At 43.2% G+C, this 22,850-nt stretch overlaps 1 protein-coding gene across 2 annotated transcripts in view; it reads left to right on the top strand.

Annotated features, from left to right (window-relative positions):
* The window catches only part of pdzph1 (PDZ and pleckstrin homology domains 1), a 72,632-nt gene that overhangs the window by 10,074 nt on the left and 39,708 nt on the right, over positions 1–22,850 (top strand). The window contains exons 2-5 of one of the 2 annotated variants that reach the window (XM_073068023.1): positions 2,956–3,057; positions 5,039–7,621; positions 12,031–12,231; positions 20,906–21,076. In XM_073068023.1, the coding sequence (XP_072924124.1) occupies positions 3,000–3,057; positions 5,039–7,621; positions 12,031–12,231; positions 20,906–21,076 (3,013 nt within the window). In that variant the 5' untranslated portion in view covers positions 2,956–2,999. The remainder of the gene's footprint in view (positions 1–2,955; positions 3,058–5,038; positions 7,622–12,030; positions 12,232–20,905; positions 21,077–22,850) is intronic. The other variant, XM_073068025.1, reaches the window with a different exon arrangement.

Raw genomic sequence — 22,850 nt, 5'->3', positions numbered from 1 at the left:
GGAGCAGGTCGCTTCTCGGGCTGGGCAGCGTTTTCAGGGGTGCTTTTCGAGTCCACAGAAGTAACACTGCGCGGGCTTGCGACTGGCAGCAGCTGTGGTCGGGTTCGGGGAGTTCATGGACTCACGACTGGCAGCGGCATTGGTGAACTCGCTCACGGGAACTGGCGGCGGCGGGGTCTGAGGTGTCCACAGAACCGGCGGGGGATCGCGCGGCTGGACAGCGTCAGCATTGTGCAGAGCAGCCTCCAGCGTGTCGGCCGTCTCGATCGCTGAGCGTAAGGTAAGATCGGCATTTTCCAGCAGCCGCTGGCGCACGCACACTGACCTGATCCCCGTAATGAAGGCGTCTCGTACTAGCAGCTCCGAATGTTGTTCCGCCGTCAGAGCTTTGCAGTCGCAAGTTCACACGAGTGTCTGTAGGGCTCAGAGAAACACGGCACTCGACTCATCGGCCCGCTGTCGCCACGTCGCTAAGCGATGTCTTGCGTAGACGGTGTTCACCGGCCACAGGTACTGTCTTTTAAGGGCGTCCAGTGCCCCTTAGTAGGTCGGTAGGTCCCTGATAAGGGAGAATACTTTCGGACCGGGCAGAAAAATAGGATGGTAGTGGACTATAGCCAGACCCATCAATAGGTTCACGCAGCTTGACACGAATCCCCTGCCCCGACACCACTGCCACGTCCGTCATAAAAGCCCTGCACCAGCTCTTCACTCTGTTCGGATATCCCTGCTATATCCACAGTGATAGAGGGTCCTCCTTTATGAGTGACAAGCTGCGCCAGTACCTGCCATGCCCAATATCTCGCCTCACGTCTCAGAGAGTTATTGATGGTGCATCAATTTTATTGACTGGAAGAAAGAACAAGCAGCAATTGACCACCATACTACATCCTGGAGACTGAGGGCAGGGCTCAGGCCCCAATCGCCTTTATACCGGGGTCTGTGGGAGGAGCCACAGGAGCAGTCAGCGGGGGGGCGTGTCCAGACAGGTATATGTAGTTCACCACAGTTTGTGAACAGAAGGTCTCCCATCATCCACCATCAAGGATGCCCACCATCCAGACTGTGTCCTCTTCTCGATATTGCCATCGGAAAGGAGGTATGGGAGCCCTAAGGAACATACCTTAGTACTTTATATCCATTTGAAAAAGCAAACAGACTCATGGAGGCCTTTCTGTTGATACCATATTCTTTCTAGGTGGAGGCTCAGCCTTGGTCTCCGAAGAGGGGCTTGATTCCACTTTCTGACTCAGAAGAGACAAATACATGGTCATGGTTGATAGAGAACAAGGCATCAGGTCTCACCATCATATTTCCATCTCTGGCACAGTGTCAATTTTTATCTGGACTCCTTCCTGAGTAACAGCTTTTTCCAGTGTTAGAGTTGCTAACTGCCAGTGGTGCAGACAATATGTAAAGGAAAACCTGCTGGCTTCTTTTTTTATATCGAAGATTTTTTCTTCCTCAATGAGAGATGTATAATGTAAAGTATGACAGAGGACACAGCCTCAGAATAAAGGGACATCCTTTTAGATGGAGATGAGGAGGAATTTCTCTAGCCAGAGAGTGGTGAATCTGTGGAATTCTTTGCCCTAGGCGGCTGTGGAGACCAACTCTTTAGGTATATTCAAGGCAGAGGTTGATAGATTCTTGATCAGTCAGGGCATGAAGGGATACGGGGAGAAGGCAGAAGGCTGGGACTGAGAGGAAAATTGGATCAGCCATGATGAAATGGTGGAGCAGACTTGATGGGCCAAATGGCCTAATTCTGCTCCTATATCTTATGGCCTTTAAATAATCTAAGGAGAACATGTAGATCCAGAACTGGTCTAACAAAGAATGCTGGCATATGGTGGGACACTTACTATATCAGTAACTCACGTCCATATGATTGTGCGTATTCTCAAAGCATTGACAACGTGAGGATAATAATTCAGCTGTTTGCCTGACAAGGGTTTTACTTGTTTAGTAAGGGACATTCACATAGAAAAATTAATTAAAAACTAATTTAAATGTAACTTTAAAAGAGCTGCAAGCTTAGAATTTCTTCTTCACCGTCATCTTACAGCATAAATGGACAGCACTACACCCTTCTTCTCTTAGTGATGAAGCACATTCAGACTCGTTAAGTAAAATTAAATATTAATTGGGCTGGTATATCAATAAAGTTAATGACTCGCACTTGTGCAATATGTGAAAGTTAACCATTGACTCACAATTATTTAATGCCATTAAATCTCATACCTTGATAACATTCAAAGAATATACACTCAGTGGTCACTCCTTTCCCAAATAAAGAGTCCGCTGAGTGTACTTTGTGGTCCTCTACAGTCGCAGGCTATCCTCTATGAGGTCCGACATGTTGCACTATCAGACACACTCTTCTGCACACCATTATTGTAACTCATGGTTTGTTGAGTTACTGTGACCTTCCTGTCAGCTTGAACCAGTCTGGACATTCTCCTCTGATCTCTCTCCATTTACAAGGCATTTTTGCCCGTGAGAACTGCTGCCCTCAATACGTTTCTTTTTTTCTTTTTCACTCCATTCTCTGTAAACTCTAGAGACTGCTGAGCATGAAAATCCCAGGAGATCAGCAGTTTCTGAGATACTCAAACCACCCCATCTGGCACCAACAATCAAAGTCACTTGGATCACATTTCCTCACAATTCTGATGTTTAGTCTGAACAACATATGAACCTCTTGACAATGTCTGTATGCTTCTGTGCATTCAGTTGCTATCTCATGATTGGCTGATTAGATATTTGCATTAATGTGCAGGTGCCACGTGTGTAGCTAATAAGTGTACCTGAGTGTATTTGAATCGGTTACCACCGATGCACAACTATGTAATGACATTAAATCTAATTTCTGAATAACATTTGAAGAAGCAATGTTTTAGCTGTTGAATATTTCAAAGTTAATTTCATTTATACCCATGTACGATTTCTCAGCTTAAAGAGATTTTCATATTTGGAAATATCCAACTTGCTTGAAAATGACTCGGAGAAGACGGAGTAGCAACAGAAAAAGAAAGTGTTCCAATTCTAAAGAGAGTAAGTGAAATAATCAGATGTTCAGCAATCTTTAAATATTCCAATGACAAAAGAAAATTAAATATGAAATGCTGAATAAAAAATATTTAAATTAAATTATAATTATCTGGAGACATAGTGGATTCTAATTTGGTGTGTTTGAGTGTGATACCTTTGAATGCTAACAGAACTTGTGAATTATAATTTTATATACAAAAAAAATCTGTTTCTCTGCTGGTAACTGTGGTACCTCCTGCTCACCAAATGTTTATACTCATTTTTTCCTCTCTCCTGGAGGACTTGTTTACGTTTTAATTCAATATCTCTCGACCTCTGCTGCTAGCATTTTCTAATTCTGTCATTTTGTTAGTGCCATCTGCTTTCCATCTAAAAACCTGAAGCTTAGCATATGGGAACCTGGGCTAAATGTGCATCCTATTGATTCTGAAGTGGACACGGTTATGGTTGCCAAGGAAACATCATAGCCTATAAAGGTACAGGGGAAATGGAGACCCAAGTCATAACTGGAACAGAAGACTCGGCCGTGGTTAGAGAAGCCGTGTGGTTTATCACTATGCTTTCTCAAATGCTAATGATGAAAGGAAAGTCAAACAAAGTTAAAGACACTTGACCTTGCCAATAGAACAAGTTTTTCTTTTACTCGTAGGGACCAGCAGAGTTGATTAAGAATGTAGGAAGAGGGAGCAGCAGTGAGTGTACAGTTTTTACAGTGGCTCGACCCAAGACACCTACAGTATGCATTTCCCTGCATAGGCGTTGCCCGACCTGTTGCGTGTTCCACCACTTTTTGTATAGATCTTACAGCCTGTGCTGGCATTACTGAGATCATGGCCAATCTCTTCCTCCACTTCCCTGCACAATTTCCATAACCCCCACGGTGTTCTCCATCTAGAATACATTTTGTGGGTCGATCTAGGGGTTGGAAGGGGTAGGGGGTGGAGACTGAAGTTTCTGCAAAGGAAGAAAGCAAAAATTCACATTCCTCAGAATGAAGAATCATTCATTCTTCCATTCCTGAATGGCCATTCCCTGTAGAGACCAAAACTATACCTAGTGTTCGCACCACACACAAGGGTGCTAAACGGGACAAGATCCCACAGTATTACAGAAAAGATTCCAACATGGATAGAAGATTGGCTGTGTGGCAGGAGGCAAAGAGTGGGAATAAGGGGGTTTGGTTGGTTGTCAGTGACCACAAGGGTCTGTATTGGAATGGTTTCTTTTCACATTATATGTCAATGATTTGGATGACGGAATTGATGGCTTTGTGGCCTGGTTTATAGCTGATACAATGATAGGTGGAAGGACAGCAAGTGTGGAAGAAGCAGAGAGTCTGCAGAAGGACTTGGACAGATTAGGAGAATGGGAAAACAAGTAGTAGATTGAATACTGTATAGGGAAGTCTATGGTCATGCACTTTGGAGGAAAGAATAAAGGTATAGATTATTTTCTAAACAGGGAGAAAATTCAGAAATCAGAGGTGCAAAGTGACTTGGGAGTCCTCATGTAGGATTTCGTAAAGGTTAACTTGCAGGTTGAGTCAGTTCCATCTTGAGAGGATTAGAATATAAGAGCAAGGACGTATTCTGAAGCTTTATAAGGTGTTGGTTAGACTGCACTTGGGGCATTGTGAGCAGTTTTTGCGCCCCTTAGCTATGAAAGGTTGTGCTGGCAATGGAAAGGGTCCAGAGGAGATTCACAAGAATGATCTCAGGAATGAAAGAGTTAACATTTGAAGGAACATTTGATGTCTCTGGGAGTTTAGAAGAATGAGGGGGATTCTCATCGAAACCTATAGAATACTGATAGAGTGGATGTGGAGAGGGTGTTTCCTATAAGTTGGGGGTGCTTAGCCCTGTTCTGCTGCCACGAAACAACACATTTGATGACATACAGTATGTCAGATATTAAACCTGATTCTAATTGTGATTCTAGCACAGTTATGGCCTCCGAGTTAACAAAATATGATTTTTCTTTGAAGGCAGCAACTTGTCATTACATTCTGATTGCCAGAACACCACCAGCAAAAGGGTTGAAGATGAAAATTCAATGATCCCTGCCAGAAAGAATACAATTCCTCCACTGGAAAATGGAGCGGCACTGTCGTTTGAGGAAAGCAGCGACAACGACAGGAGGAAACATTGTCGAGGACCATCCAGATCAAAAATGGAGCCTGATGCATTGGACTACAAGGTAGACAAAACAGAGGACAAAATCACCTTCCAGGCATTGATTAAGCAAGCTTTGGCAGAAAAAGTGTCGGTCACAATCGAGCTGAGTCCAGAACTTATAGAGTCGACCAGGATCACTTTGCAGCTGCAGCTGCCTTGGTGTAAAACAGAAGCCGGTGATTCAAAATGGGAGGCTACTGACAAGTCATCCTGCGTCAAAGTGGAATTCAAAACTGTTTCATTTGCTGGCGATGGAAGTATGTTCATGCCAGGAAACAAAGAAAAGGAATGTTCACAGTGTCAGCAATATGATGTACCATCGTCGTACCCTGCGGCTCTAAACAACTGGAAACTTGACCAGCAAAGTGATCAAAGTTCGTGGCTCAAACTGAGGATGACAATGAATGACAACAGTTTGAAAGTACCTGGGGAAAATGATGTCAGCTGCGGGAATAATATTCCAATACCTGAAGCAAAAAGTTACGAGAAGTTCAGCTATGAAGGGAAGCACAACAATGAGGAACTCCTGTATCCCAAAGATCAGACATCTTCAAAAGGACACTACAGCCCACACATACATTCACAAACAGGAGACTGCCTACTTATAGACTGTGCTTTGAACATCCCACCTCCTGACGAGTTTGCAGATGGCTGTCAAGAGGTGAAACCACTCTCTAAGACTCAAGAAACCGTCCATTTAATTCAAGAGAAATGTGACGGTGAGTCGGATGTCTCAGCTGAGAGATATCAGAGAGACAGGAATAAAATGGTGGGTAGTCCAGGGTACCAGTGCTCCTCTGAAGATGTTAACCAAGCGTACACAATGATGGATAAATGGGGAAGATTACCTAAATGCAGTTACAGAGTTCAAGCCTCAGAGTCATTAGGGAAAATTTCCACAAGGAATGATTTGGGCAAAGATAAAAATAGTTTCAGAAACAGTAGCATTAATAACATAGACAGGATAATGGCACAAAACTATTGCCAGGTGCAGCCAGCAACGAGGAGGAAAACATACCCGTACAGTGATGGCATTGATGTGAATCTTCAGGTGGAATGGAAGGGTGACATAAATCTTCTTCACCAAAACCAGCTGCATTCATCACATACTCTTCCCCCTTTCTATACACAGACACTTCCCAGGAAACAAGGTAAACCTGAGAGAGTTTCTGGTGAAGATATCAGGGGCTTCTTATGTTTTCAAGGATACACTACCTCTGGGAAAAGCATCTGCAAGGACTCCTGTGATGGGAGTCGACTGAGCTGCTGGTCTTCATCAGGCACTTTGAGTCCCCTGAAGTCCCCAGAAATATATTCTGAAGTACAAGGAAGAGATAGTCAAAGCCCACTTAGCTTTCATTCGGAAGAGAGTGCCAATGATGTGTTCCATCCAAATCCAAGCACAAGATCAGAATCCGAAGACAGGAATGAGATTTTTAGGACAGATTTGTGCCAACATCAGAACACACTCCCTGAGGAGGGGATGAAAGATATCTCCAAGAGGGACATGAATTCATGGCAAACTGCGGAGCCTCAGGAGCAAGGAGATTTCACAGAGAGTGGCTTTGAGACTTTAGATAGTGACTATCCCAGTGAGATTGTTGAGGACATGACACCAATAAGTGAACAATTTCAGATTCAAATCACACCCCCTTCACCAAGTGACCATGTGGCTAACAATGGCCATACAACTGCAGATGTCTTTGACACCATTTCTAATCTAGATAGTGGTAACAGAACAAAGAACGGAGATAAAAACACTGAATTCAAAAAGAGAAGACATTCTGTGACGATATTACAAACAGGAGCATTGGATCAAAGATTAATTATTCAAAATAACCACCGTAAGATTGAGAATGTTGACGCCTCACGACATTCCTCTACATTTGGAGAATGTGATGAGGAAGACGACGTGGATTTATATGAATCTAATGGAGCAGGAAGGTTTGATGTTGGACATGAAAGTGCTTCCTCAGACACTGCGGGGGACACTCATGCTTTGCTTGCAACGGAATGCTCGTCCCAGGTTTCTCTTATTACACTCAGAGATGATTGTGAGCAAAACCACAAAAAGCCAAATTCTTCAGCTTCTGACGAAGATGACGACAAGCTTCACTGCAAAACAATAACTTTTGCAATTCAACAAAATAACAAGCAACACAGTAATGCAGAATATTCAACTCAGCAAAGTGAGAATACACAGAAGCTTACTGAAGGATATGAAACATTAAAAAAGAACATGAATGAAGCCAACAAGTCTTTACTGCTGACATCCACAAAAGCTAATTGTCCCTTTGAGGATACACAGCCACTAAACTATACAGCACCAAGTGAAAAACAGAAAATGGAAATAATTTGTCAGAAATCATTACACAAAGAAAAATGGGATCAAGGTATGGCAGAAGATAAGATAAATGATAGTAATAAACTTACTATATAAAATGAAAGAAGTGTCTGGTCTTCAAAATAATTTGAATTTTTAAAAAATTGATTAAAAATTAAAATAAAATTTAATTCCACACCCCAGAGCAGAACTGGTTTGCACACTCAAACTCTTTAATAAGATACCAGCTCTGGATGCGCATTAGCATAGCGGTAATGTAATGCTTTACAGCACCAGCAATCGGGAGATCAGGGTTCAATTCCCACTGCTGTCAATAACGAGTTTTTATGTTCTCCCCATGACTGCGTGGGTTTCCTCACATATTCCAAAAATGCGCAGGTTAGGGTTAGTAAGTTGCGGGCGGGCATGCTAATGTTGGCACCACGAGCGTGGCGACACTTGCAGTCTGCCCCCAGCACATCCTCAGACGGTGTTGTCCATTGATGCAAACAATCCATTTTACTCTGTGTTTTGATGTCCGAAGTTCAAAGTCAATTTATTATCGAAGTATCTGTCACCGCACACAACCCTGAGATTCATTACCTTGCAGGCAATCACACTAAATTCAAGACAAACAACAGGATCGATGAAAAACTGTACCGTCAGGATGGACACCAACCAATGCGCAAAAAAAACAACAAACTGATCAAAGAGAAAGGGAAAATAAGAAAGTAAATAAGTAAGAAATAACTCTGAGTACATGTGATGAAAAGTCCTTGAATATGAGTCTGTAGTTTGTAGGAACAGTTTGATGACTGGGTGAGTGAAGTTGAGTGAAGTTATCCCCTTTGATTGCTGAGTTGTAATAACTGTTCCTAAACCTGGTGGGATGAGTCCTGAGGCTCCTGTACCACCTTCTGGGTGGCAGCATTGAGAAGAGAGCATGGCCTGGGTGGTGGGGGTCCTTGATGACGGACGCTGCTTTCCTCTGATAGTGCTCCATATAGATGTGCTCTATGATGAAGAGGGCATTACCTGTGATGGACTGGGCCATATCCACTACTTTTTGTAGGCTTTTCTGTTCAAGAGCATGTGACAAATAAAAGAAATCCTAAATCTATTGCAGCATCTCTGTAACCCATTCCTCCTAAGTTTATACCAGTAAAATTCTTCTGCAATATAGCCTCAAATTTTCGTAAGAGAGGGCTTTGGCTGTATTCCATCTTCTTCATTCCCCCAAAACTAACCTCACAGGATTCAGAAATCCAATCCTACTTCTCCATGCAGTCCTGATTGGAGACAACCCCATGAATGAAGGTGGGGCCTCAAATGGTAAAACAGAACAAACCTCACCCCCAGAATCCCTCTAAATGCCTGTGGCCCTGCCTTCAGTACTTCCATCTGTCAGAGCTGGCAATAGCTACAACAGATTTAGTGGAGTGTTAGATAAGTAGATGGATGGGAAGGATATGGAGGTGCAGGTCGATGGAGCTAGGCGGAATAGGCTTTTGACCATTAGCCCGTTCTTCATGGGACAGTATAGTGCTACAAGATGGAGGTTAATTAACATGCTCATGCACTCTGCATTCTGTTTATCTTGCACAGCATCTAAAATCAAATTCCCCTGTGTAAAGTGCTAAGGAATCAGAGTAAGGTCCTGGTCTCCCATGTGGATTCCAGCAATAGAGTACAGTCGCCAAATGTATGCACTGTCCAATGTCCTGAAACCCACTTGTATTTACACTAAGGAATTTCTTCTCACAGAGGGTGGCAGTAATTAGAATTCTCTGCCCCAGGGGCTTATGGAAGCACAGGATCACAAAATACTTAACTGAGAAGTAGACACATTTTTGAATGCCTCAGACAGGATGAAGAGGTCAATACTCCCCAATGCCATTAGGCTTTACAATTCAACCGCCAGGACTTAAGAACTTTTTTTTTTAAAGCTATTATTAATGCTTTTTGAGTTAGTGATTTAGATGCATATCATATTTTTACTGAGTTAAGTATTGTATGTAATTAGTTTTTGCTACAACAAGTGTATGGGACATTGGAAAAAAAAGGTTGAATTTCCCCATGGGGATGAATAAAGTATCTATCTATCTATCTGACAGAGAAGGTGAGTTAAGGTCTGGGGCAGATCAGCAGTGATCATGAATGAAGGGGCAGACTAGAGGGGTCAAGTAGCCTACACTTCCCCTTTGTGTGAATTTTAGAGTCCCATGCAAGGCTCTTGCAGTCATGTTGATATTTGGCCTTTCTTTCCTCTGGTCTGTTCCCCAATTGAGATTAACCTCTCTCAGATGTGCCTTGTTCCCAGATCTTTTTGATGTCATCATGTACCTAACCACAAGAGGGTGCCCTAGAGCAGGTGAGAGTGATTCACCCTCCAAATAGAAGCGGCTGAAGATGTGTATTTTAAACCTGCTGAGTGTGAAAACACCTAATATTACAATTGCACAAAATATTTATTTTCTTTTTAGTTAGAGATACAACGTGGAATAGTCAGAATTTTTAAACATAACTTCATGACTCTTGAACTCATTACTTTGAATAATTTATTTATTGAGATACAGAGGGCCATTCTAGCCCTTCCAGCCTCATTGCCCAGCAACAATCCCCCCCCCCCGCCCCACCCCCAGTTCCATCCTAGCCTAATCACGGGACAATTTACAAAGACCAATTTATCTACTAACCATTATGTCTTCGGACTTTGGGAAGAGACCAAAGTATCCGGAGAAAACACACATCTTCCTCACAGAGGACGCTGGAATTGAATTCTGAACTCCAGCACCCCAAGCTGTAAAGATGTCACGCTAGCCACTACCCTACCGTGATGCCCATATATTGCCTCACAGGACAGCACAGAAAACCTGGACCCTCCACAAGAAGATCTGTCAGGCTCAATCTGGCACCAATGTTCACTAATATTTAGCAAGTGCTATAGGTTTTCAAGAGAAGCTTATTCCACATTCTCTCATTTCTCTATAACGTAGGAGGAAGTTCGGCTCAGCATGTTTAATTCCAGTTCTCAGAGTGTTCCCTTCAGTCCAATTTTCCCATTTAATAGATAGAGAAGCCATACCACCACCAAGCTCAAGGACAGATCCCACCCTGCTGTTATAAGACTAGTATAATAAAATGGACTTTTGACTTCATAATCTACCTTGTTAAAGACTCACATCTTATTGTTCACCTGCACTGCACTTTTTTTTGTCACTGTTACACTTTATTCTGCAGTCTACTGTTTTTTAAAAATTTATTATCAAAGTCACTATATACCATGGGTGCCCAACTTGGGGTCCATGAACTTCTTGCTTAATATCTTGTCCATGGCTTAAGAAAGGTTGAGGACTCCTGCTATATACTACCTTGAGATTACCTTTTACCTTGCTCTGCCTCAAAGCATTGTGTAATGATTTAATAGGTATGAATAGAATCAGAATCAGGTTTATTATCACTAACCTATGTTAGGAAATTTGTTGATTTGCAACAGGAGTACAATGCAATACATAAAATTGCTATAAATTACAATAAGAGTATATCAAAAATGAACAACAGTGCAAAAGTTGAACACCCAAGCTGGTGCAGTCTTTCATTGATTCTATAATGATTATTATTCTATTATGCATTTATTGAGTATGTCCACAAGAAAATTAATCTCAGAGTTGTATATATATATATGTAGGTACTTTGATAATGAATTTGCTTTCAACTTTGAGCTTTGATCAAAAGAGAGTAAAGTAGTGAGGTACTTTTCATGGGTTCATGGACCAATCAGAAATCTGATTGCATAGGAATGCAAGACAAGTTTTTTATTGTACAATAATAAGCCAGCACCAATTCCAATTCCCTGTAACTTTTCTCTCTTAGATGATCAACAACTCCCTCTAATTTTCCTGCTGCCCACCTACTTTATAAAATAAAACTTATAGCTCTGGGATGTTGAAGGAATCTGAAGAACCCTGGGAAAACTCATCACCGTCACATAAACTCCACAGTCAGCCCTTGAGAATGGCTCAAACCCAGGTCGCTGGAGGTGACCAATGCCTGCCGTATTACTGCGTCACTCCACTGTTATCTATTTAGGGATACACAATGGTAACAGGTCCTTCCGGCCAATGAGCCTGCAGCAAGCTCTAGAGGAAACCCACATGGTCATGGGGAAAATGTACAGTCTCCTTACAGACGAGCAGGAATTGATCCCAGGTCGCGAGCATTGTAATAGTGTCACACTAACTGCTATGCTGTCGTGCTGCCCAATGTGACAAATAGTTTCTCACAGAAATCGGGAAACATTGCACAGTATGACAACAAGAAAACGATATTATCATTGAGGCTTTGAGCGTGACAATACGCGGTTTTGCCAAAGGTAAAGTTCTTGAGGTCCGAGAGAAAATGCTTGTATTCTCAGTAGCAGGAATAAAATATAGCTCCTGCCAGCCTGGTAGCATCACTAATATGGTTTCTCTTGACCAGATCTGAAGGCTGAACCAAGTTGCCTCCTGCAGCTGCCCAGCGACACAGTGCAAAGAGATGGGAAAGCCAGCGAGAGTTGCCCAGTGCTCCCACCAACAAGAGAGGCATCTGAACACTGGGCAAAGAGGCGCAAGCAGTTTAAGGAAAGCAAACAGTACAGTTCAACTGGAGGAAGCTCCGGCACCAGCAATCAGGGCTCAGGTGAGAACGAGAATGGCAGATTAAAGATGTCCTTAAAGTTCACCCATAGCATGCACTGGGCCAGGCTACGCTCCTGCAACAAGCCACATTCTTTTATCGTTAACGGATAAATGTTGCCTTACCTTTTACTGATTTAATGACGGTATTGTGTGACCAGTAAAATGGCAAGACCTGTTCAGCGCCAGTATGACACGATACCATCAGGTCCTGCATACAAAGTAGCTGGAAAAGCTTTCTCACCGAGCTAAGACACGGACAAGAGATTCTGCTGCGTTGGAAATCATGAGCAACACCCACACAAAACGCTGGAGGAACTCAGCAGGTCAGGCAGCATCCACAGAGTATAGTAAATGGCTCACATTTCAGGCCTTAGTTATTTCAACTGCTGAAGCTGTCTCGTATGATGGTTGCTTCTGAATGCTCCTGATTTTCAGAAACATCACAGAATTTTTATAAACCGACTTAGTGATTAAAACACTACGACAAAAATCTTTTAACAATATTTTAATGACAGCCAGGATGTGCGCATGTTAAAAGGGCAATGTTACAATTATCATGGGGATTTTCAATACGCAGGTTGACTAGGAAAATTAGATTCGAGCTAGATCCAAAGAGAGTGTATTTGTAGAATGCCTTTTGGAGTAGCTTGTGTTTGAGTCCACTAGAAGAAAGGCAATTCTGGACTGGGTGTTGTCTAATGAACCCAATTTGATTAGGGAGCTTAAGGTAAGGGAACCCTTATGAAGCAGTGATCATAATATGATAGAATTCACCCTACAGTTTGAGAAAGCAAAGATAAAGTCGGATGTATCAGTATGACAGTGGAGTAAAGGGAATTACACAGGCATGAGAAAGGAGTTGGCTAAAGTTAATTAGAAGGGGGCATTAGTAGAGATGATGGTTTAACAACAATGACTGGAGTTTTCGGGGGGGGGGGCAATTTGGAAGGTGCAGGATAAATACATCCCAAAAATGAAAATCTATTCAAAAGGCAACCGTGATTGATGAGGTAAGTCAAAGTCAACATAAAAGGAAATGAGAGGGTACATAACATAACAAAAATTAGTGAATGTCAGCGGATTGGGAAGCTTTCAAAAACCAACAGAAGGCAACTAAAAAAAACCATAGGGAAAGAAAAAATGAATAAGAAGGTAAGCTAGCCAATAATAAAGAGGATATCAAAAGTTTTTTCAGATATATAAAGAGTAAAAGTGAGGTAAGAATGCATATCGAGCTGCTAGAAAAAGGTGCTGGAGAGGTAGAAATAGGGAACAAGGAAATGGCGGGCAAACTTAAAAAGTATCTTGGGTCAGTCTTCACTGTGGAGGACACTAGTAGTATGTCAGAAATTTGAGGATGTCGGGAGGGGGCAGAATTGAGTGTTGTTGCTATAACTAAGGGGAAGGTGCTTAGGAAGCTGAAAGGTCTGAAGGTAAATAAGTCACCTGAACCAGATGGAATACACCCCAGGGTTCTGAAGATGGTCCCATATCCTATGAACTCACTTTCAAAGACTCATCTTCTCATGTCCTTGATATTTACTGTTTATTTATTTATTATTACTATTTCTTTCTTTTTGTATTTGCACAGTTTGTTGTCTTTTGCATTGGTTGAACACCCAAGCTGGCATGGTCTTTCGTTGATTCTATTATGGTTATTATTCTATTCTGGATTTACTGAGTATGCCTGCAAGAAAATAGATCTCACAGTTGTAAATGGTGACATGTATGTACTTTGTTAATAAATTTACTATGAACTTTAATCCCCTTTTTTTTATTTTCTTCAAGTTCTTCATAATGTCTCCCAGTTCTACCACGCTCCTATTGAATACTGAAAGGCCTAGATAGAGCATACGTGGAGAGGGTGTTTGCTACAGTGGGGGAGTCTAGAACCAGAGGGCACAGCCTCAGAATAGAAGGACGTCTGTTTAGAACAGAGATGAGCAGCAATTTTTTTAGCCAGAGGATGGTGAAGCTATGGAATTTGTCGTTGCAGCTGGCTGTGGAGGCCAAGTTATTGAGTATATTTAAAGCGGAGTTTGATAGACTCTTGATTAGTCAGGGCATCAAAGGTTACAGGAAGAAGGCAGAAGTATGGGGTTCAGAGGGATAACAAAGCAACCATGTAACAAGCAACACGTACAACAAGCTGGAGGAACTCAGCAGGTTGGGCAGCATCTGTGGAAACAAGCAGTCAACGTTTCGGGCCGAAACACTTCGTCAGGACTGAAGATGGAGGGGGCACGGGCCCTATAAAGAAGGTGAGGAGAGGGTGGAAGGTGCCAGGTGAAAAACCAATCAGAGGAAAGATCAAGGGTTGGGGGAGGGGAAGCAGGGAGGGGATAGGCCGGAGAGGTGAAGAAGGAATGTAAGGGGAAAGCACTATGGGTAGTAGAAGAAGGCAGAATCATGAGAGAGGTGATAGGCAGCTAGAAGAGGAGACAGAGTGAAGGTGGGATGGGGAAAGGAAGAGGGAGGGAATTACCAGAAGTTGGAGAATTCGATGTTCATATTAAGGGGCTGGAGACTACACAGATGGTATATGAGGTGTTGCTCCTCCAACCTGAGTTTGGCCTCAACATGGCAGTAGAGGAGGCCATGTATGGACATATCCGAATGGGAATGTGAAGCAGAGTTGAAGTGGCTGGCAACCAGGAGATCCTGTCCGTTGTGGCGGACGGAGCGGAGGTGTTCGACATTCCTTATGTTCCTTCTTCACCTTTCCTGCCTATCCCCTCCCTGCTTCCCCTCCCCAACCCCTTGATCTTTCCTCTGATTGGTATTTCACCTGGCACCTACCAGCCTTCTCCTTCCCACCCTCCCCCCACCTTTTTCATAGGGCCGCTGCCCCCTCCCTCTTCAGTCCTGACGAAGGGTCTCGGCCCGAAACGTTGACTGCTTGTTCCCATGGATGCTGCCCGACCTGCTGAGTTCCTCCAGCTTGTTGTACGCGTTGCTTTGACCCCAGCATCTGCAGTGTACTTTGTGTTAACCCCGTAACAATGCTTCGTGTACACATGCTCAGTGGTGAGGAAGGCTTTACACGTGATGGACTGGGCCATCACTACTTTTGGTAGGATTTTCTATTCTTTGTTTCCGTATCAGGCCGTGATGCGACCAGTCAATATACTCTCCACAACACATCAATAGAAGTCTGTGAGAGTTTTAGATGTCATGCTGAATCTTCACAAACTCCTGAAGTAGAGGTGCCACCATGTTTTCTTCCTAATGGCACTGATGTGCTGGGCCCAGGACAGGTCCTCCAAAATGATAAAGCCCTGGAATTTCAAGTTGCTGACCCTCTCCACCTCTGATCCTTTGATGAGGACTGGCTCCTGGACCTCTGGTTTCCTCTTCCTGAAGTCAACAATCTGTTGATATGGGAGCACTCGGCCAGATTTTCAATCTGCAGCCCATATGCCGATATAAAAGAGCAGCAGCTGTGTGAAAGTTAAAGGAAGCAAAGAGCAGCAACACTGTTCTTAATGTTGATGACTTGGTCTCGTGTGAACAGGGCACATTTGCTAGATATGCTAACAACACATCCCTTGGAAGTGTGGTCAGAAATGAGGAGGGATGTTCTGCTAGTGGAAAGGGCAGGTCTGCTGCAAAGTGTTAGAATTTGGTAATGAAAAGTTCAAAGTAATTTTATGATCCAAGTACCTACATATCACCATACACTACTCTGAGATTCACTTTCTTGCAGGAATTCACAGGAGAACAAAGAAATATGATAAAATCAGTAAAAACTACACTCACAGATTGATAAGCCACTGAGGTGCAAAAGAAGGCAAACTGTGTAAATACGAAAAAAGCAAATAATAATAACAATAATAAATAAGTAAATAATGCAGAGAATAGGAGTTGTACGATGCTTGAAGGTAAGTCCACAGGGTGTGTAATCAGTTCAGTGTTGAGGTGAGTGAAGTTATCCACATTCGTGCAGGAGGGTTGAAGGGTAATAACTCTTCCTGAAACTGATGGCGTGGGACCTAAGGTCCCTGTGCCTCCTTCCCAATGACAGCAGTGCAAAGAAGACATGGCCTGAACGGTGGGCATCCTTGACGATGGGCGCTGCCTGCTTGTGCCAGTGCTCCTTGTAGATCTGCTCAATGGCGGGGAGGGCTCTTCCTGTGATGGACTGGGCTGCATTCACTACTCTTTCGTAGACTTTTCCATTCCAAACATCGGTGTTTCCATACCAGGCCTTGATGCGACCAGTCAGGGTCCACAATTCTAATGAATGAATGATCTTTATTGTCGTTATACATAGATACAATGAAACTCTGTTTGGCTTCCTCTCAGGAAATTAAACAAAGCGGTAGATAAAAACAAGACAGTAATAGAAAAACAGTATTAAATAGATAAGTAGCAGAAAATAAGTTGCAGCAGCACCAGAATATCACAGTAATGTGCAGAGTGCCGTTAGTGCAAGTATTTGAGTCCTTGTGTGTGCATGTGTGTGCTCACAGTTTCAGTCATTGTTCTGTGGGAGTGGTGTGATGGAGGCCACAGCTCTGGGGTAGAAGCTGTTCCTCAATCTATTTGTTCTGGCTTTTAGTGTCCTGAACCTTTTGCTGGACGGCAGCTGGTCAAACAGGGAGTGGTCGGGGTGCGTGGTGTCCCTGGTTATGCTGATTGCTTTCCTCCTGAGTCTGCTGGAATAGATGGTGTCCAGTCCTGGGGGCTCCATCCTGACAATTCGCTGGGCCGCCTTCACCACGCGATGCAGGTCTTGTCGCTCAGCGGCTGTGCAGCTGGCACACCACGCTGTGGTGCTGTTGGTCAGGATGGTTTCAGTTGTGCTTCTATAGAAGTTAAGCTACAGCTTTTGTGGGAGTTTGGCCTGTTTCAGCTTTCTGAGGAAGAAGAGTCTTTGTTGTGCCTTCTTTACAAGCAGCGAGGTGTTGGTGGCCCATGTCAGCTGTTTTGACAACATAACTCCAAGGAACTTTAGGTTTTCCACACTTTCCACTACCTCTCCATGTATATAGAGGGGTGTGTGTACTCAGTCCTTTGATCTCCTGAAGTCAATGATCATCTCTTTTGTTTTAGAAGTGTTAAGGACCAGGTCGTTGTCCTTACACCACTCCATCAGATGATCCACCTCGAGCCTGTAGGCTGTTTCATCCTTGTCCGAGATCAGGCCAACCACTATGGTATCGTCCGCAAATTTAATTATGGAGTTGGAGATGTAGATGGGGGTGCAGTCATGTGTGAAGAGTGTGTATAGCATAGGGCTCAGCACACAGCCCTGCGGGGAGCCTGTTTTTAAGATGAGGGTGGTGGAGGTGTGCTTACCAACTCTGACTTGCTGTGGCCAGCAAGAGGTACAAGAACAGAGATGTTGGAGTAAATGTGTACACTTTCTTGAACATGGGAGGGCAAGCTGAAAAAGTAGACTTAAAGCATACCAGTGTAAATAACAGGGACACAGGGCACAAAACCAAGGACATTATGATGAATGTTTCTAAAATAATAGTGTAACTATAACAGGGATATGTTCTGGTCATTATATTTCAGGAAGGTTGTAAAGGCTTTGGAGAGGGTGCAGAAGAGAAACACCAAAGTGAGACTTTTGGAGATATGAACTGTCTGGAGGAGCTAGGGATGTTCTCTTTGAAGCAAAGAAAATTTCAAGATCTTATAGAAGTATGTACAAAGTCATGAAGATGTCTGGTAGAGAGGCTGTACTGAGTGGCAGAAGGTTAAAGAATTCAAGGACTTATAAAGACGATGACTGGCTAAAAGAACAATCAATGCTTGTGGACGTATTGATTTTTTTATTGCAGAGCAAATGGTTAGCAGCTAGAAATCACAGCCAATTACCTCAGTGAAGATAGATTCAACTGAGGAAACCAAAGTTGAAGTGAAACATAATGTGAAAGGGAACGAATTGCAGGACTGTGTGGAGATAGTAGAGGTGTGGGATTCACTGGATTGCTTCTACATAATCATAGAATAAACGTGGTCAGCTGGAGGCCTCTTTCTGAGCTGTAACCTTTATGTTATGAAATAGCTAAAATTTTCTAAACTTTTGACAAAAATTTTGTGAGACATAGCTCCAGAACATAGGATGCAAAATTGGACTGAGAAGTGGCAGATGGAGTTTGACCCAGATAAGTGTGAGGTGGTTCATTTTGGTAGGTTAAATATGATGACAGAATATAGTATTAATGGTAAGACTTTTGGCAGTGTAGAGGATCAGAGGGATCTTGGGGTCCAAGTCTATAGGACACTCAAAGCTGCTACACAGGTCGACTCTGTGGTTAAGAAGGCATATGGTGCATTGAGTTTCATCAGTCATGTGATTGAGTTTAAGAGCCAAGAGGTAATGTTGCAACTATATAGGACCCTGGTCAGACCCCACTTGGAGCACTGTGCTCAATTCTGGTCGCCTCACTACAGGAAGAAAATGGAAACCAAAGAAAGGGTGCAAAAGAGATTTACAAGGATGTTGCCTGGGTTGGGGAGCATGCCTTATCAGAATAGATTGAGTGAACTCAGCCTTTTCTCCTTGGAGCAACAGAGGATGAGAGGTGACCTGATAGAAGTGTTCAAGATAATGAGGGGCATTGATCGTGTGGATAGCCAGAGGCTTTTTCCCAGGGCTGAAATGGCTAGCATGAGAGGACATAGTTTTAAGGTGCTTGGAAGTAGGCACAGAGGAGATGTCAGGGTTAAGTTTTTTTACGCAGAGTGGTGAGTGCGTGGAATGGGCTGCCGGCGGTGGTGGTGGAGACGGATACGATAGGGTCTTCGAAGAGACTCCTGGATGGCTACATGGAGCTTAGAAAAATAGAGGGCCATGGGTAAGCCTAGGTAGGTAGTTCTAAGGTAGGGACATGTTCGGCACAGCCTTGTGGGCCAAAGGGCCTGTATTGTGCTGTAGGTTTTCTATGTTTCTAACACCTTCATTGAAAGATGTAAAACAGTCTATGAAGGAATTTCTTCAGATTTACCTGATAATATTCAGTAATTTTGAAACAATAAACAGCGCATTTATGCACATAAGCAGGATTTCTGCAGAACTTCCCACAAAGTTACAGGTGGCCAGTCTGTAAATATAAGGAAATCTATAGGATTTGTGATGACCTAACCATCTCCACTTGATTGTTACATTAATATAGCAAAATTGGCATTCATAATAAAAGGATTTGAGTACAGGAGCAGGGAGGTTCTACTGCAGTTGTACAAGGCCTTGGTGAGACCGCACCTAGAATATTGTGAGCAGTTTTGGTCCCCTAATCTGAGGAAAGACATTCTTGCCATAGAGGGAGTACAGAGAAGGTTCACCAGATTGATTCCTGGGATGGCAGGACTTTCATATGAAGAAAGACTGGATCGACTAGGCTTATACTCACTGGAATTTAGAAGATTGAGGGGGGATCTTATTGAAACATATAAAATTCTAAAGGGATTGGATAGGCTAGATGCAGGAAGATTGTTTCCAATGTTGGGGAAGTCCAGAACAAGGGGTCACAGTTTAAGGATAAAGGGGAAGCCTTTTAGGACCGAGATGAGAAAAAACTTCTTCACACAGAGAGTGGTGAATCTGTGGAATTCTCTGCCACAGGAAACAGTTGAGGCCGGTTCATTGGCTATATTTAAGAGGAAGTTAGATATGGCCCTTGTGGCTAAAGGGATCAGGGGGTATGGAGAGAAAGCAGGTACAGGGTTCTGAGTTGGATGATCAGCCATGATCATACTGAATGGCGGTGCAGGCTCGAAGGGCCGAATGGCCTACTCCTGCACCTATTTTCTATGTTTCTATGGACATTGAACAGAATAAATGAGGCATCTATGTACAGGAGGATAGATATTAATGTCTTAGAAATTCTATGGAAAGTGAAAGTTCATGATTCTGCTCAAAGGCCTTTCATCAGAACTGGAAAAATGATAAAATAAGGTGATTTTAAATTACAGGGGAAGTGGGGAGGAATGGACAGGACAAAAGAAGGGAAACGGCCTGATAGGATGCAGTCAAGGTTTACTGTGGTGGGGAGTGGTTGCTGAAGCAATCCGGTTGAAATAAGTAATGGTGGGAGGGAGAGAGCGGGAGAGAGGGAGAGGTGGGGAGAGAAAGGTAGAGAGAGAGGGGAGAGAGAGCAGTGGGAGACAGATAGTAGTGAGAGAGGGGAGAGAGAAGGGGTGAGACAAGGGAAGAGAGGGGCAGGGAGAGGGGGAGAGGGGAGAGAGAGTGGTGGTACTGGGAGGGGGAGAGGGAAGGGAAAAGAGGGGGCAGAAGGAGGTAGGGAAGAGAGGGGTCAGAGGAGGGAGGAGAGAGAGAGGGGCAGAGAGAGAAGGAGGGGTGAGAGAGGGGAGTAGAGAAAGGAGGGTATAGGGAGATGCAGGGAGAAGAGGAGATAAAGAAGAGGTAGAGAGGGAGAGGAAGGGGAGAGTGAGGGGGAGGGAGAGGGGAGAGATAACAGAGGGGGAGAGACAGGAGGTGAGAGGGTAAGGGGAGAGGGGGAAAGAGAGGGAGAAAGAGGGAGAGACAAAATTTATAGGGTTGCTACGGATCATTAAATTACTTGTGCCTTAAAATAAATTACGGTTTCACATTTTGGAGGTGAGATATTGATTGTAATTGCTAAAACAGTGCCAAGAAAGTGATTTACCTGCAATTTTGATTATCCGTAACCCTGTTTTTGCTTTCTTTCTGATGTGTGCAGTGAACTCAGAGGAAACACGCTCCATGGACCTGGCTCAAATGCGTGGTGACAATGAGCAAAGGGGCTTTTACTCCGAGACGTATAATTCTATCTCCTGGATCTTCAGAGGAGATGAAGGAAACCCTGGAAACAATTCCCGTTGTCTTGGCAAGAGAGTTCATCCTGCAGCAAGTAATATATTTGCACAACTCCTTTGCCTCTGAACAGCTAATTGCTTAACACTTCTTATTACATTTTAAAAAAACAAATTAAACAAAAACTCTGGGATGAAACATTCCACATATAAATGCTGGAGAAAACAGTTCTGCAGGCATCAATGTTAAAAGTATGAAACAGACATCAGGCCCTTTATCTTTGTAATCAGTGATTTTAGATTTGGTCCCCAGGTGCCGTACACACAAATAACTGTGGCAATGTCACACTTATTCTACAGTCAATGCAATAGCCATTTATTCAGAATCTCAATCATCGTCCCATGATTCTTCATCTCCACAATTTTCTGATTCCTAGATCTCTCTGATAAGTCAGAAAATGGTCTTTTTAACTCTTTTTTTTTGTCCAGATAGGAAGATGAGGGATCACTCTTTATTCATTTCCATGCTGCCTGACCTGCTGAATTCCTCCAGCGTGTTCTGTCTGTTGCTCTGGATTTCCAGCATCTGCAGAACCTCCTGTCTGCGATTTGCTGCAACTCTTGTTGTAAATCTTACTAATGACTTCGTGTTTGTAGTTACATACAAGTTTTCAAAATTTGCAAATGGCAGCAAGTTGGAGGGGATGGTGATCAATGCAGGGCCACAGCAAACTTCAAGCAGAGATTTTGGTAGGAAAAAATAGAGGTAAGATTAGTTTTATTTGTCACATGTACAATTGGAGCATACAGTCAAATGGCTTGCTTGTGCTGGGGGGGTGCGGGGGCAGCCTGCAAGTGTTGCCACACACCAGAACCTAAAGAATATGGCCACAACTTACTATCCCTAACTCAGACCTCATTGGAATGTGGGAGGAAACTGTGGCACCTGGAGGAAAACCACATGGTCACACGGAGAATGTAGGATCTTACAGCTGGTACGCTGTATAACGTTGTACTAAGGGCTACGCAACCACGCCACCCCGAATAGGACATAAGATGGGTAGAAGAAAGAAATGTGGGTGTTTAAAGGTAAAATCATTTAAAAGTTGGAAGCAAGTAAAAAAAAATGGCGTAAGATATCCAAGAGCAAGCAATAGTTTTAATTATAGAGGGTATGGTAATGTTTTGCTAAGTAATGTGTCAGGCCTGGACTTTACAACACCATGAGCATTGTGTCTGGTGTTTGGTATGATATTGTAATAACATTTTATAAAGGCGCTGTGAAGCAGAAAAAAGGAGTTTACAAGAAAGATACCAGAACTATGATCTATAACATATCAAGAAAAGTGAACAGGCTATATTTCTGTCTTTTCAATAGAGCAGATTGCAGAGTAATGGAGTGATAGTGGTCATAGCATCATACAGTAGAGCCATTGTGGTTGTTAGAATGAAGAGTCCTATTAAGAACTTTTAACCCAAAAAGCCAACTGCTTATTGCCCTGTATAGATGCTGCCCGATTTGCTGAGTTCCTCCAGCAGTTCAAGTTTAATCATCATACAACCATAGACATGGGTAAAGCTAAGGAAGAGGGGGCCGTTAATGATGGAATCCACCATTTTTAGTCATCACATTTTGAAAAACTCTTTGCTAATGGGAGGATAATGCCCATGACGGGGCTGGCTGAGCTTACAACCTTCTGCAGCCTTTCTCTAATCCTGCGAAGTGGCTCCTCCGTACCAGATTATGCTGCAACCAGTTAGACTGCTCTCCACATTACATCTGTAGAAATCTGCAAGAGCTTTTGGTCACATACTGAATGTCCTCAGACTCCTAATGAAATATAGCCATTGGTGTGTCCTCTTCCACCACTG

The sequence above is a fragment of the Hemitrygon akajei genome, chromosome 2 (genome assembly GCF_048418815.1).
Source record: "Hemitrygon akajei chromosome 2, sHemAka1.3, whole genome shotgun sequence".
Lineage (NCBI taxonomy): Eukaryota > Metazoa > Chordata > Chondrichthyes > Myliobatiformes > Dasyatidae > Hemitrygon > Hemitrygon akajei.
This window is presented reverse-complemented; position numbering and strand designations above follow the sequence as displayed.